The sequence below is a fragment of the Ictalurus furcatus genome, chromosome 29, assembly GCF_023375685.1.
Source record: "Ictalurus furcatus strain D&B chromosome 29, Billie_1.0, whole genome shotgun sequence".
NCBI lineage: Eukaryota > Metazoa > Chordata > Actinopteri > Siluriformes > Ictaluridae > Ictalurus > Ictalurus furcatus.
The window spans coordinates 16,389,627-16,404,626 of record NC_071283.1 but is presented as its reverse complement, the minus strand read 5'-3'; the positions used below and the strand labels follow the sequence as shown (position 1 = coordinate 16,404,626).

At 38.3% G+C, this 15,000-nt stretch overlaps 1 protein-coding gene across 6 annotated transcripts in view; it reads right to left on the bottom strand.

The window, feature by feature from the left end:
• Window positions 1–15,000, bottom strand: part of usp53b (ubiquitin specific peptidase 53b) — a 27,804-nt gene that overhangs the window by 9,908 nt on the left and 2,896 nt on the right. For 2 of the 6 annotated variants that reach the window (XR_008385162.1, XM_053619305.1), the window contains exons 1-9: window positions 10,711–12,230; window positions 10,487–10,579; window positions 10,193–10,327; window positions 9,437–9,547; window positions 8,989–9,071; window positions 8,258–8,363; window positions 7,049–7,195; window positions 6,411–6,560; window positions 5,966–6,134 (exon numbers count right to left, since the gene is read on the bottom strand). Coding sequence is in view for 5 of the 6 variants with exons in the window: in XM_053619305.1 (XP_053475280.1) it covers window positions 5,966–6,134; window positions 6,411–6,560; window positions 7,049–7,195; window positions 8,258–8,363; window positions 8,989–9,071; window positions 9,437–9,547; window positions 10,193–10,327; window positions 10,487–10,579; window positions 10,711–10,893 (1,177 nt within the window). In the remaining variant the exon portion in view is untranslated. Of the gene's footprint in view, window positions 1–5,965; window positions 6,135–6,410; window positions 6,561–7,048; window positions 7,196–8,257; window positions 8,364–8,988; window positions 9,072–9,436; window positions 9,548–10,192; window positions 10,328–10,486; window positions 10,580–10,710; window positions 12,231–15,000 lie in introns of those variants that run through there. The other 4 variants (XM_053619302.1, XM_053619301.1, XM_053619300.1 and 1 more) reach the window with 4 other exon arrangements.

Here is a 15,000-nt window from a genome sequence, read left to right as displayed (position 1 = left end):
ATGTGTGTGTGTGCTTGTGTTTGTGTGTTTGTGTGTATATGTGTGTGTGTGTGCTTGTGTGTGTAAGTGTGTGTGTGTTTGTGTGTATATGTGTGTATGTGTGTGTGTGTTTGTGTGTATATGTGTGTGTGTGCTTGTGTGTGTAAGTGTGTGTGTGTTTGTGTGTATATGTGTGTGTGCTTGTGTGTGTAAGTGTGTGTGTGTTTGTGTGTATATGTGTGTATGTGTGTGTGTGTGTTTGTGTGTATATGTGTGTGTGCTTGTGTGTGTAAGTGTGTGTGTGTTTGTGTGTATATGTGTGTGTGTGCTTGTGTGTGTATGTGTGTGTTTGTGTGTATATGTGTGTGTGTGCTTGTGTGTGTAAGTGTGTGTGTGTTTGTGTGTATATGTGTGTGTGTGCTTGTGTGTGTGTGTGTGCATTTGTGTGTGTAAGTGTGTGTGTGTTTGTGTTTGTGTGTATATGTGTGTGTGTTTGTGTAAGTGTGTGTGTGTTTGTGTGTATATGTGTGTGTGCTTGTGTGCGTAAGTGTGTGTGTGTTTGTGTGTGTAAGTGTGTGTGTGTTTGTGTAAGTGTGTGTGTGTTTGTGTGTATATGTGTGTGTGTGTGTTTGTGTAAGTCTGTGTGTGTTTGTGTGTATATGTGTGTGTGTGCTTGTGTGTGTAAGTGTGTGTGTGTTTGTGTAAGTGTGTGTGTGTTTGTGTGTATATGTGTGTGTGTGTTTGTGTGTAAGTGTGTGTGTGTTTGTGTAAGTGTGTGTGTGTTTGTGTGTATATGTGTGTGTGTGTTTGTGTGTGTAAGTGTGTGTGTGTTTGTGTGTGTAAGTGCTGACAGTCTGATGTGAATGAACGGGACGTGAGGAAAAAAAGAGGGAGGGAGAGATGAGACAGAGCGAGCGAGAGAGAAGAAGGAATAAATGGAAAAGAAGAAAGAAAAGGAGACAGACTATAAAATCCCTACAATTACCATAAAAGACATCCCATCATAAAACTAAAGAATAATTATTAAAATATAAATATAACAATAACTATAACGTCAAAAACTGACAGTGAAGATATACATGCGTCTATTTCATCTATGAGAGGATCATTAACTGAGCAAAAAAACACACACACACAATATACTGTATACACACACACACACACACAATATACTGTATATACACACACACACACAAAATATACTGTATACACACACACACACACACAATATACTGTATATACACACACACACAAAATATACTGTATATACACACACACAAAATATACTGTATACACACACACACAAAATATACTGTATATACAACCACATACACACAAAATATACTGTATATACACACACACACAAAATATACTGTATACACACACACACACAAAATATACTGTATATACAACCACATACACACAAAATATACTGTATACACACACACACAAAATATACTGTATATACACACACACAAAATATACTGTATATACACACACATACACACACAAAATATACTGTATATACATACACACAAAATATACTGTATACACACACACACACAAAATATACTGTATATACACACACACACAAAATATACTGTATATACATACACACAAAATATACTGTATATATATACACACAAAATATACTGTATATACACACACACACAAAATATACTGTATATACATACACAAAATATACTGTATATATATATACACACAAAATATACTGTATATATACACACACACAAAATATACTGTATATACACACAAAAAAAATACTGTATATACATACACAAAATATACTGTATATACACACACACACACACACACACAAAATATACTGTATATACACACACACAAAATATACTGTATATATACACACACACACAAAATATACTGTATATACACACACATACACACACAAAATATAATGTATATACACACACATACACACACAAAATATACTGTATATACACACACACACAAAATATACTGTATATTCACACATACACACAAAATATACCGTATACACACACATACACACACAAACTATACTGTATATACACACATACACACAAAATATACTGTATATACACACACATACACACACAAAATATACTGTATATACATACACACAAAATATACTGTATACACACACACACACACACAAAATATACTGTATATACACACACACACAAAATATACTGTATATACATACACACAAAATATACTGTATACACACACACACACAAAATATACTGTATATACACACACACACAAAATATACTGTATATACACATATACACACACAAAATATACTGTATATACACACATACACAAAAAATATACTGTATATACACACACAAATATACTGTATATACACACAGACACACACACAAAATATACTGTATATACACACACACAAAATATACTGTATATACAACCACATACACACAAAATATACTGTATATACACACACACACAAAATATACTGTATACACACACACACACAAAATATACTGTATATACAACCACATACACACAAAATATACTGTATATACACACACACACAAAATATACTGTATACACACACACACAAAATATACTGTATATACACACACACACAAAATATACTGTATATACATACACACAAAATATACTGTATATATATACACACAAAATATACTGTATATACACACACACACAAAATATACTGTATATACATACACAAAATATACTGTATATATATATATACACACAAAATATACTGTATATATACACACACACAAAATATACTGTATATACACACAAAAAAAATACTGTATATACATACACAAAATATACTGTATATACACACACACACACACACAAAATATACTGTATATACACACACACAAAATATACTGTATATACACACACACACAAAATATACTGTATATACACACACATACACACACAAAATATAATGTATATACACACACATACACACACAAAATATACTGTATATACACACACACACAAAATATACTGTATATTCACACATACACACAAAATATACTGTATATACACACACATACACACAAAATATACCGTATACACACACATACACACACAAACTATACTGTATATACACACATACACACAAAATATACTGTATATACACACACATACACACACAAAATATACTGTATATACATACACACAAAATATACTGTATACACACACACACACACAAAATATACTGTATATACATACACACAAAATATACTGTATACACACACACACACACAAAATATACTGTATATACACACACACACAAAATATACTGTATATACATACACACAAAATATACTGTATACACACACACACACACACACAAAATATACTGTATATACACACACACAAAATATACTGTATATACACATATACACACACAAAATATACTGTATATACACACATACACAAAAAATATACTGTATATACACACACAAATATACTGTATATACACACATACAGACACACACACAAAATATACTGTATATACACACACACAAAATATACTGTATATACATACACACAAAATATACTGTATATACACATATACACACACAAAATATACTGTATATACACACACATACACACAAAATATACTGTATATACACACACAAAAAATATACTGTATATACACACATACACACACACACACAAAAAATATACTGTATATACACACAAAAATATACTGTATATACACACATACAGACACACACACAAAATATACTGTATATACACACACAAAAAAAAATACTGTATATACACACATACAAAATATATTGTATATACACACACACACAAAATATACTGTATATACACACACACACAAAATATACTGTATATACACACACAAAAAAATATACTGTATATACACACACAAAAAAAATATACTGTATATACACACACATACAGACACACACAAAATATACTGTATATACACACACAAAAAAAAATACTGTATATACACACACATACACACACAAAATATACTGTATATACACACACACACAAAATATACTGTATATACACACACAAAAATATACTGTATATACACACATACACACACACAAAATATACTGTATATACACACACAAAAAAATACTGTATATACACACACATACACACACAAAATATACTGTATATACACACACACAAAATATACTGTATATACACACACACAAAAATATACTGTATATACACACATACACACACACACAAAATATACTGTATATACACACATACACACACACACAATATACTGTATATACACACACAAAAAAAATATACTGTATATACACACATACACACACACAAAATATACTGTATATACACACATACACACACACACAAAATATACTGTATACACACACACACACACAAAATATACTGTATACACACACACAAAAAATATACTGTATATACACACATACACACACACACACACACACAAAATATACTGTATATACACACACACACACACACACAATATACTGTATATACACACACACACTTCCGTTGAGTTTTTATATTCTGGCCAAACAATGTAAATGAGTGAACCATGGGGCGTCATGGTGGACTACATTACCCATCAGCCATTGCACATCACATGTTCACGACACACACCATGTCACATGACCATGAGCACCTGAATCACCTTATAGTCTGATTACTACAGGTGTTTAAGTAGACGCTCCACAAATCTAAATGCTCTTAATCTTAACTAGTCGAAACTACTTCATTTCATAGCTTTTATTTTATTTTATTTTATTTTACGTTTGGTTGATTTTTTATGTGTTAAAGCTGACAGGTGAATGATGTCAGATATGTGAAAAGTTGTGTGTTTTATAAATATTGTATATTTTGTTAATAATTAGTGATTGGGTATGTAGTGTAATATATAATGTTGTTGTATTGATATTAATGAGAAAGAGCCAGAAGAGGGTTAAACTGTTAAACACTCCGAGGGCGTCCAAGGACAAGCAGAAAAAAATAAAAACGTTGATCAAAGCACTGGCACAGGAAGTCGGATCAGAACCGGCTGCCAGCTTTCGGATCAGCAGAAAAACTGCAGCGAGCTCAGCAAGTGGAGCGGCGAGCTTAGCAAAACGTCCAGTAACGAGCCACCATTAAACATCCACCTGAAAACCTCGAGGCTCGTCACAAAGGATCTGAAAATCTTTCTACAAAAAGCTCTCAAGCTTTAAATATTACTAAAGCTCTGGAGTAGAACAGGACCGTGATATATCCAGAATAAAACAAACCAGTATGGAATATTTCTGAAGATAAAACTCCAGTGTGGAAAATCCGATCAGAACACGACCCTAGAGCAGGATTCTGCACGTCATCACGTCACGTTACAGACACGTCTGTGGAGAAGGACAGGACGAAGGACGAGATTTCATCATGAAGTAAAACACAGAGAGGAAGAATTAACCATAATGCTATTGTTTTAAAACATCTCCACCTGCACACAGCTTTAACACTAAAGTGAAACGTTAGGGCTTGAACGCGGTTATTACAGCGAGCTGGAGAAGAGTTCTAGCGCAGAACCGCTGTAGTGTAGAACCGAAGGACAGCAGTGTACACACTCGTCCTCATGAAGCACAGACACCAGGAATCAATACTAAATCCAGCTGAATCAATAAACTCAGCAAGTATTCATCTGCGTGTGTGTGTGTGTGTGTTACAAGTACTATACAAATAAAATTAAACTGAATTGATGTGTGTGTGGACCACAGTGACCTTGTTTCACACAATGGCTGAGAAAAAGAAGACAAATGTGTTAGTTTCAGGTCTTTTGTGCGGTTTTGAGATGGAGTAAGGCTGGGAACGCTGCTCAAAGCTCTCAAAGCTCACGAGATAAAACCCAGAGTGATGAGAAACCATCATAAAGATGTAAGTGTGGGTTAAAGGCTGATTGGCTGATTACCTGGCCCCTCCCCATTGAGGGCAGATTTGTACTGGGACCACATGGTGGTCTGTCGGGGGGCGTCTTCATTGGACACGGCACTGCCATCCGGGTTAGCGTAGAACAGAAGCAGCGGCTGGAAATGTCCTCGGATACACTTTGACGCAACGTCCTTCCATTTAGAGCCAATCTGGACACAACGTTCTCAAAACCCTGAGTAAACCAACACTGAACAGTGGACTCATTCCACACACCTGGACTGCTGAACATGTTTCCACTTTACAGCTAGGAACAGAACTAAATTATCAAATATGATGTAAAGAGAAAATTCAGATTTTTATATGAGAATTCTTCAAACAGCAAATAAACAGTATCTGAGGTTAATAAGTACGCTGTGTTGGTAAATAAACGCAGCCCTCAGCAGTGGAGCTGCTAAAGTGAAGCATGAATAAATAAAGGAGAAGACCTCTTTCACCGTGGCGTCATCGAAGAACACCCATTTGGAAGACTTGCTGTGGTAGGCGAAGGCGAGGTAATGGCGGCTGGAGTAGCAGATCATTCCCACCAGGTGAAGCTCTCGCTTCTTAGCATTTTCATCGGTAACTCTGTAGAAGAGCTGAAACGAGCGAGGGGAAGATGATCAACAGAGTGATGAGTTTCACACACTTCTTCATCATGTCCTGATAATATCCTCATTGTGTACAGAAACACTGCAGAAACGTGAAATTAAACTGAACACGTGACGCATCACGACATTATACTGTCTCTAAAGCAAGCCGTAGCTTTTATCAGAGCAGAAACGTGCAGGTGTGTGTGAGTAGAGTTTACTATCGGGATAACGGATAAGTAGTCTGAGATGAGTTTTAAACTTCAGAGACAATAGTTAGTTTAGAATAGCCGATCCATCTACTGGCATGTTTCTGGGACATGGGAGGAAACCGGAGAACCCGGAGGAAACCCCCATGGACACAGAGAGTTCAGGATTGAACCAGAACCCTGGAGCTGTGATACAGGCTGAATGAATCTGAATTCTGATTGGTGGACGGGGTGGTGTGTGTGTGTGTGTGTGTGTGTGTGTGCGTGTGTGCGTGTGTGTGTCCTGACCCCTGACAGGTTGAGGTGAGGCCCGAGAGAGCGGATCACGTCCTCGGTCAGATCCGACTGTTCCGCGTCCCACACGAAGCCGATGGTGACGATCTCGGGACAGTTCATTAGCACGCGGCGGATCTTGATGCTCTGCCCGCAGTTACTCTGTGGAGCAGAAGAGAAGGTGAGATCACACCCGGCAGGAACCACGGCTCGAGCTGTGGAGACCTCATTTTTCATTATTATACCTTTTTTCTCCATAAAATTATCTACTAATGATAAATTCTAGAGAAAGTCTCTGATGATAAGTTTTACACTTTTATTGTCTACAGTTTGTTCCACATCTCGTACAGAAATTAGACATGAAAGTGGGACTTACAGAAACGTGACCTGCTAAATCTCACAGAATTCATTATTCTCTTCTGAGAAGTCATATCTGTACTTCAGTGTGTGTGTGTATGTATATGTATAAGTACAGTATATATATGTATATGTATATGTATAAGTACAGTATATATATATATGTATATGTATATGTATAAGTACAGTATATATATATATATGTATAAGTACAGTATATGTATATGCAGTATGAAGTGAGGCTGCAGTGAAATACACAGACACATGCTTAAACGTCCTCAAAAACACGTGTCGCCCCCCAGAGAGCTACAGTAAATATAGACTGTCACATGACCCGCTGTTATGTCATCGCTGGCGCAGAGTCGAGGCTCAGGCCTGAATCAGCAGATACACACTCTGTGTGTGTGTGTGTGTGTGTGTGTGTGTGTGTGTGTGTGTGTGTTTGAGTCTTAAAGAACATGACAGTGTTAGTTTACCTTCTATTCTTAAGATTACACTGCAGGATTAGTGCTCAGGAAGAGACACATGCAGTCAGCACTTCAGTACTTAATGTATTTTTAGTTTTCAGGGTAGAGATTAAGTATTAAAAATATAAAACTGTACTGCATGAACTGTCTTTCTGCTTTAAACTTTTACATCTCTGTCTCCTTTTGTTTATACGGCACATTTAAAGACATCATGTTTTCAGCAAATTGCTGTACAATAAAATCAAGTCATTCTAAACAACAATTAAATAAATCAGTAATTCAATAAAACCAAAACATTTTATTCATGAAATAATAAAACCAGAAAAGTCTCAAATGTCTGGGGGAATAAACACGTCTTTAAACTCTTCCATAATTTCAGATAAAGAAATCTGAGACGTACAGGGCAGTTGCGCAGATCTCCCATGGTGTTTGCTGCCTGCAGCAGTTCACTGAACATATCAGAGCGCAACCTGTCCGTCCTCTCCAACGCACGCTCCACCTGCTGACTAACACACACACACACACACACACACACACACGCACACACGCACGCATGCACACGCGCACGCACACACACACACACACACGCACACGCGCACGCACACACACACACACACGCACACATGCATACACACACATGCATACATACACACACACACACACACACGCACACACACGCACACACGCACACACACACACACACACACACACACGCACACACGCACACGCACGCACACGCACACACACACACACACACACAAACAAGCCATGTACGTGTAAAACTGAGAGCTGTTTACAGTAACGTGTTTTTTACGTTACTTAAATGAATTGTTTCATCAACTAACTTCTTATAATATTAGGAACCAAACTACAATATTAGGACAACGGTTCTTTAAAGGTTCATGAGATCAGGGTTAAGGGTTCTTAGCTTCCTGTTAAAAAGGAAACCCTCTGTGGACAAACTGAAGAACCTTTAATGGTCCTAAGGGGAACCTGGTTTAAAACGGGATGATGTATATGACTCACAGTGCAGGAGTACGTTACACTACAGTGAGCATGGCTTCGGTCTCTGTGCTGTAAATAAAGTGTACAGGAGATCAGAGAGGATGCTGCGGTGGATAAAAAGCTCACCAGAGGGCCGTAGTGGACACGTAGTGCACTAACTCGGTGAAGGGAAGAGGATCCAGCGACGCTCCACAACTCCGACACACAAACTGCAGAGTGAGAACACTACAGTCAGCATTCAGCTAGAAACACCTCCTCCAATGACCTGAACGTGCAACGACACGTCCCTGCGGCTCTCGCTAAACACTTTATTTAATACATTCTTATACTTAACAGCCATAATGCTGGGTTTATTTACACTGTACCACTTTAATAAAAACAAAAGTGGAACTCTTCTCATTCTGTCTTCAGGTTTGTCCAGTACACAAAGCTCCACCCCCGGGTCTGCAGAACAGATACTCCAATAGCAGGAGCTAAAAGGTTCAAGAATGTTCCTGAAAGCGTTCCTGGAATGGTTCCTGTGGAAACACAACTTTTGTAGCTAGACTTCTGCACCATAGGCGTGATGTTATACCTGTTCGTACAGAGTCATGGCGAACTTCTGGTGCGTGATGCAGGACCTGGAGGTACAAATTTCACCTGAATCACACACCAAGTGCAGATGAATCCTCTCCAGAATGTTTTCCTGTCTCACACAGCATGGAGAGGAAAAAAAGGAAAGACAGCGTTGTTATATAAGTGGGTGAGAAGGAGAAACCATGTTCCACTTACAGCAAAATCACAGAGTGGAAAGAGTTCATGATCAAATCTGAGCGCTCGCATCAATAATCCGATTATTTATTTTATATTTTGGATAATTACGGGTTCTTAGCTTCCAAAAATGATTGTACTTGGAACACTTTCTGCTAAAGAAACACTCAGAGGGACAACCAGAGAACTGTAAACGGTTCTACATTTCCAAAGTGTATATATATATATATATAACATTTACAGATATATAATTAGAAGAGTTACATTTATTTTAAATGATGAACTTTAAAAATGTATGAAAATAAAAGGAAGAAAAGGAAAACGTGTGTGTGAAGAAACTACACTGCCTGAGCGTTAACATACTGTATATATATTGGCTTATAAATATAAATAAATACACCATTACACTTGGGAATGAGGAAATATTTTTAGGATAAACTTTACACTGAGAGTTATTGTTGATTATTCGGACTAGTATGTAACTGTGGTGGAATTTTAGTTCAGCAGATCTGGAATCTGGAGAGATACATGATTCGTCACGTGGAAGGAGTGGATTTATGATGGGTTAAAAGTTACGTACAAAACATTCGGCAGCGTCGTCCATGAGTCCGAGCTGGAAACGCTGCTCGTCCTTAAAGGTCTCGGCCAGAGCGTGACGCAGCGAGTCTGAGGGCAACACTCGCTCCCGACTCTGCTGGAACTGACTGAAGATGCTCTGCAGGGACGAGAAGAAAACCGAGAACAAGTAAACATTCTATTCATTTTAAATAACCAAGCAGGTATTTTCATAGACGAATTAAAATAAACTAAAATATAACTTGTGTGTACAGAGTCAAACAGCAGTGTCGGGTCAGATCTGTGTTTATACACGGACCTTTAAAGCGCAGAAGATGCAGGCGTCACCCAGGCAGAAATGAGCCGAGAGTTGCCTCAGACTCCTCCTGAAGATGTCCAGCTGCCAGAGAACCTACAGGAACAATCGGACTCAGCTGGAGAACTAGCCTTCTACACGAACATCACCATGCAGTGTTCAGTGTTAGCCAGAGTGACTGAGAGTGTACAGTAAACCATGATGCTTAGCGTTCTCCCAGCACTCACCTGCACAGCGCTGTTGAGGAAGCAGCTGTTCTGGCCGGGTTCATTGAGCAGACCCTTGGTGAGAGCCAGTGAGAGCATGCTTCCTGGTTGATATGATTTCCCCAAGCCTGGACCTGCCACGCCTCCTGTACCAGCGCCAAAGCCTCCGCTCCCCGGCTTCCTGAACAGCTTGACCCATGCCATGGGGCACGAGTCCTCCTCGCTCCAGAACTCAGAACGAGCCACTTATTTAAGAAACGACAAGGGCGCCGTGTCCATCTCAGGCACCACGTGTAGCTAACGCTGCCTGGTGGATGAGGCAATCACACTCGGCTCTGGAGGTGGTCTGAATCGGTAGCTAGTTTTTGTGGAGGTCCAGAATCTGAGAGGAAACCATCGGGATGGGGAAAGCGTCACAGTTTATAGACCTTCTAGCCCCATGCAGAAGCGAGGAAAAACATCTCGCCTAGCCACAGGTTGTGTTCGCAAATCCTGCAGCTCGGACGATGGATGTTCTCAGAAAGATCTTTTTTTGAAAGAACCATGGCACTGGCATGCAAAAGGAAAATACAGACAATGAACCAATATCAGTTATTCTCCATAATTCCCCATCCATAACAGAAAGGTCTCAAAGCAGTGGGCCAGAACATCATCCAACAAAGGATGAGCTACCTGCTGTGAATGACAGAGAGACAGAGGGATAAAGGAGAAGAAAATCAATCATTGTTAAACAGAGCACCGTTTCAACAACTGTTTAGTAAAATGATGTGTGACCAAACCCCAGCTACAGTTACAGGACACTTCATGTCTGAACTTGTGCTGAATCCCCGAGTATATCTGAACTTTTCCTTATCATCTCTCAGGCTCTCGGGATCAATACACCATAAAACATTTGCTGAGTGTCTGGATATTTCTGCTGCTTCAGCTGTAGTGGAGACACAGGGGCAGATCCAAATACCGCATCAGACTCGCCTTCAACTATCAGCTCACTTTCAGTGTAAAAAAGGAGAGAGGAATGATCTTTTCATTCCTGTTTATCTTAACAACAAAAAAGAAAGGGTTCCTCAATAGTTCTTTGAATGGTTAATGGTTCTGGTGGCCTTCTGTAGCTTTCTTCCAGTAATCCAGACTGTTACAGGGTTCAATACCTTCAAGGTTCCTTCCAGCGAGAATCATTTTCCTAATATTACAGAAAAAATCTCACCAACCTTCTTCTCTCTCATGTACATTCTTAAAAAGTTCCATCTAGCACCATAAACATAAACATGTCTTCCCTACAGGGGAACCCTTGTCCACAAATATCTGACGAATTCAGTTTGAAGCCCAAATTTTTCAAATTAATCTCAGTGTTCTTTCCATGAAGACTCACAGTAGTCTATGTTATAGATATATAGATATATATGATATGTTCTTCACACAGAAAGCAGGAGTTAAAATCATAATCCCAGCTGATCTAATGTAAGGAACGCATGGACACCATCACACACTTCAGAGAGAAACAAACACATACTCAAACGTGCAGAATGATAACATTATAACACATTATAACATCTGTAAATATATTATGTAGCGTTGTATTTTTTTTACTCATCTGCAGATGGCTGTCATGGGTTCTATGAATTGTGGTCAACAAGAACCCTGAACCATTACGAAGATTCAGAAGAACATTTTCATCTTTCAGAGGATTCTTCAAGAAGAAATAGAACCATTAGCCCTCCAAACACTAATCACAAAGGAAGTGCACACTCCTACAAGAAAAGGTCAACTCTAGAACCCATAATGGTTCTTCTGTGGGGATCTTCTGTGGGGATCTTCTGTGGGGTTCTTCTGTGGGGTTCTTCTGTGGGGTTCTTCTGTGGGGATCTTCTGTGGGGATCTTCTGTGGGGTTCTTCTGTGGGGATCTTCTGTGGGGATTTTCTGTGGGGTTCTTCTGTGGGGATCTTCTGTGGGGTTCTTCTGTGGGGATCTTCTGTGGGGATCTTCTGTGAGGTTCTCTGAGATAAAGTGGTTTCAGAAAGGTTTCCATGCCAAATTCTTTCATGAAGATAAGAACCTTTAACTATGTAACGGATCCTCACAGAACTCTTGAAGAGAGCCACATGAACCCAGGTCTAGTTTGTTCTTGTCCATTTAGTTTAGTTTCTCTGACCGTTACCATGGTTACATGATTTCGGGTGACATCAGCATGTTATTATGATAGAAAACTACTGAAGCCGTGTCGGGATGAGTTTCCCTCTGGAAAGTGTCGGATATGAGATTCGCTATATTCAGAGAACCGTATGCGGTGCTTTATAACAGGATTAAGTGAGAAGTTCAGAAGCAGAATTCCGGTTTATTCCTCGTTTAAACTGCAGGAATGTTTGTGTCTCCTGACAGAGAAGATCTCCGTCATTTCATGCTTTTTCTGTTTAAATGTGTTTGAGCCTTTAAATAAAAGAACCTCAGTCTAACTCCAGAGCATGGGTTCTACGACGTTTGGTTGAGGATGAGGATTTATCGGTGACACTGGATCAGAGAGAGCAGTTGTAATCACTCGGCCCCCGGGGTCAGCGATGGTGGAGAACCTGTCACAGTATATTACTTTTAAAATCCCACTGTGGAACACGGCCACGAGCACAGCACGGGTTCCACGGGCCGCGGATCCTCACCGTGGAACCGCAAGTGGCAGCTCGCTTCGTTTTTATCTTGTATTGTGATGGCAGAAAACTTCAGCAAGTTTTAGCAACAACTTTGTGTATTACTTTCTCTCATTTCATACTTTCTCTCATTTTATACTTTCTCTCATTTCATACTTTCTCTCATTTTATACTTTCTCTCAAAACATTGTTGACTTTTTCAATAATGTTGAGTGAGTTTTGATGGATTTCACTCTTTCATCACGGATTTATAAAACATTTGTTCAAACTGAAACTAAAATATGAAAAATAGATCAGAGATCAGGCTCTTTATCTTTATAGCGTTAGAAACTAATTTTGTTTTGGGAATTAATTATATAACCACTGAACGTTTTCTAACTGGTTGGTAAAATAAATAATTTATATATTTATCTTGTAAAGCTAATTAACGTTCTTATTCACACTTAACATCTGCTGTGTTCACATGAATGAAACCTAATTCAAAAGAATCATGTAAGATTTAATACAAATGTGATTAATAATAATAATAATAATAATAATAATAATAATAATAATAAACTGTTTAAAATGTTAAATTTGATTTAAATTTAGAGAGTTGACTTTTTTCGGTGTTGATTTCACACAAAGAGCCTCATGTGCAGATTCCCTGCATGGCCAAGCCAAGAGAGACTGCAGAGTACAGGGTTGCCAGATCAATCCCTTTAGACCTTCCCATAAAGCGTATACTTTACCTTTTGGTTCTAAAATATACAGTACTGTGCAAAAGTCTTAGGCACATGCAAATAAATTATGTAGAGCAAAGATGCCTTCAAAAATAATAAAATTAAATGTTTCTACATTTTTTTTAAATACTATAAAGAGCAGTAAACAGTAATAAATACTTCAAACTATTTATACCTTTACTTTTAAAAAATAGCAATCTCAGGTACACTTTCTACAGTTTTATATGAAAGGAGCTGTAGGTTTTATTGAGAACCTTGCAGAACCAGACTCGGTTCTTCTGGAGACTCTGACTATTTTTGTATGAAAAGTGTCTCTTATGTAATTCACTGTTTTCTTTACAGACATACAAACATATTTCTGTAACATTTCAGTTTGTGCTGGAAACCTAATGTTTAGGAAACTAAAATGTTTTTTACTGACTCAGTAATGTAGAAGTCGTACAATAAAATAATCTATAACAAAGTTTGTACAAAATAAATAGGGTGCCTAAACTTTTGCACAGTACAGTTATGATGACGTGAGGACGGAGAGGAATGAAAGATCTGTGGAAGATCTGACCCAGTATGTGGATTAGAAATGTAGAAGTGTTTATTTAATCCAATCTGGCAACCCGGAGTGAGATAACAGTGCTGACAGGTCAGTTTACAGCTGTGTCCAGGCTTACTCTGTCCCTCACACATCCTGCAGCACTGCAGCTCAACACTACAGCTCAACACTGCAGCTCAACACTTACACACTGCAGCTCAACACTGCAGCTCAACACTACAGCTCAACACTTACACACTACAGCTCAACACTTACACACTACAGCTCAACACTTACACACTGCAGCTCAACACTGCAGCTCAACACTACAGCTCAACACTACAGCTCAACACTACAGCTCAACAGCTCAACACTACAGCTCAACACTGCAGCTCAACACTGCAGCTCAACACTTACACACTACAG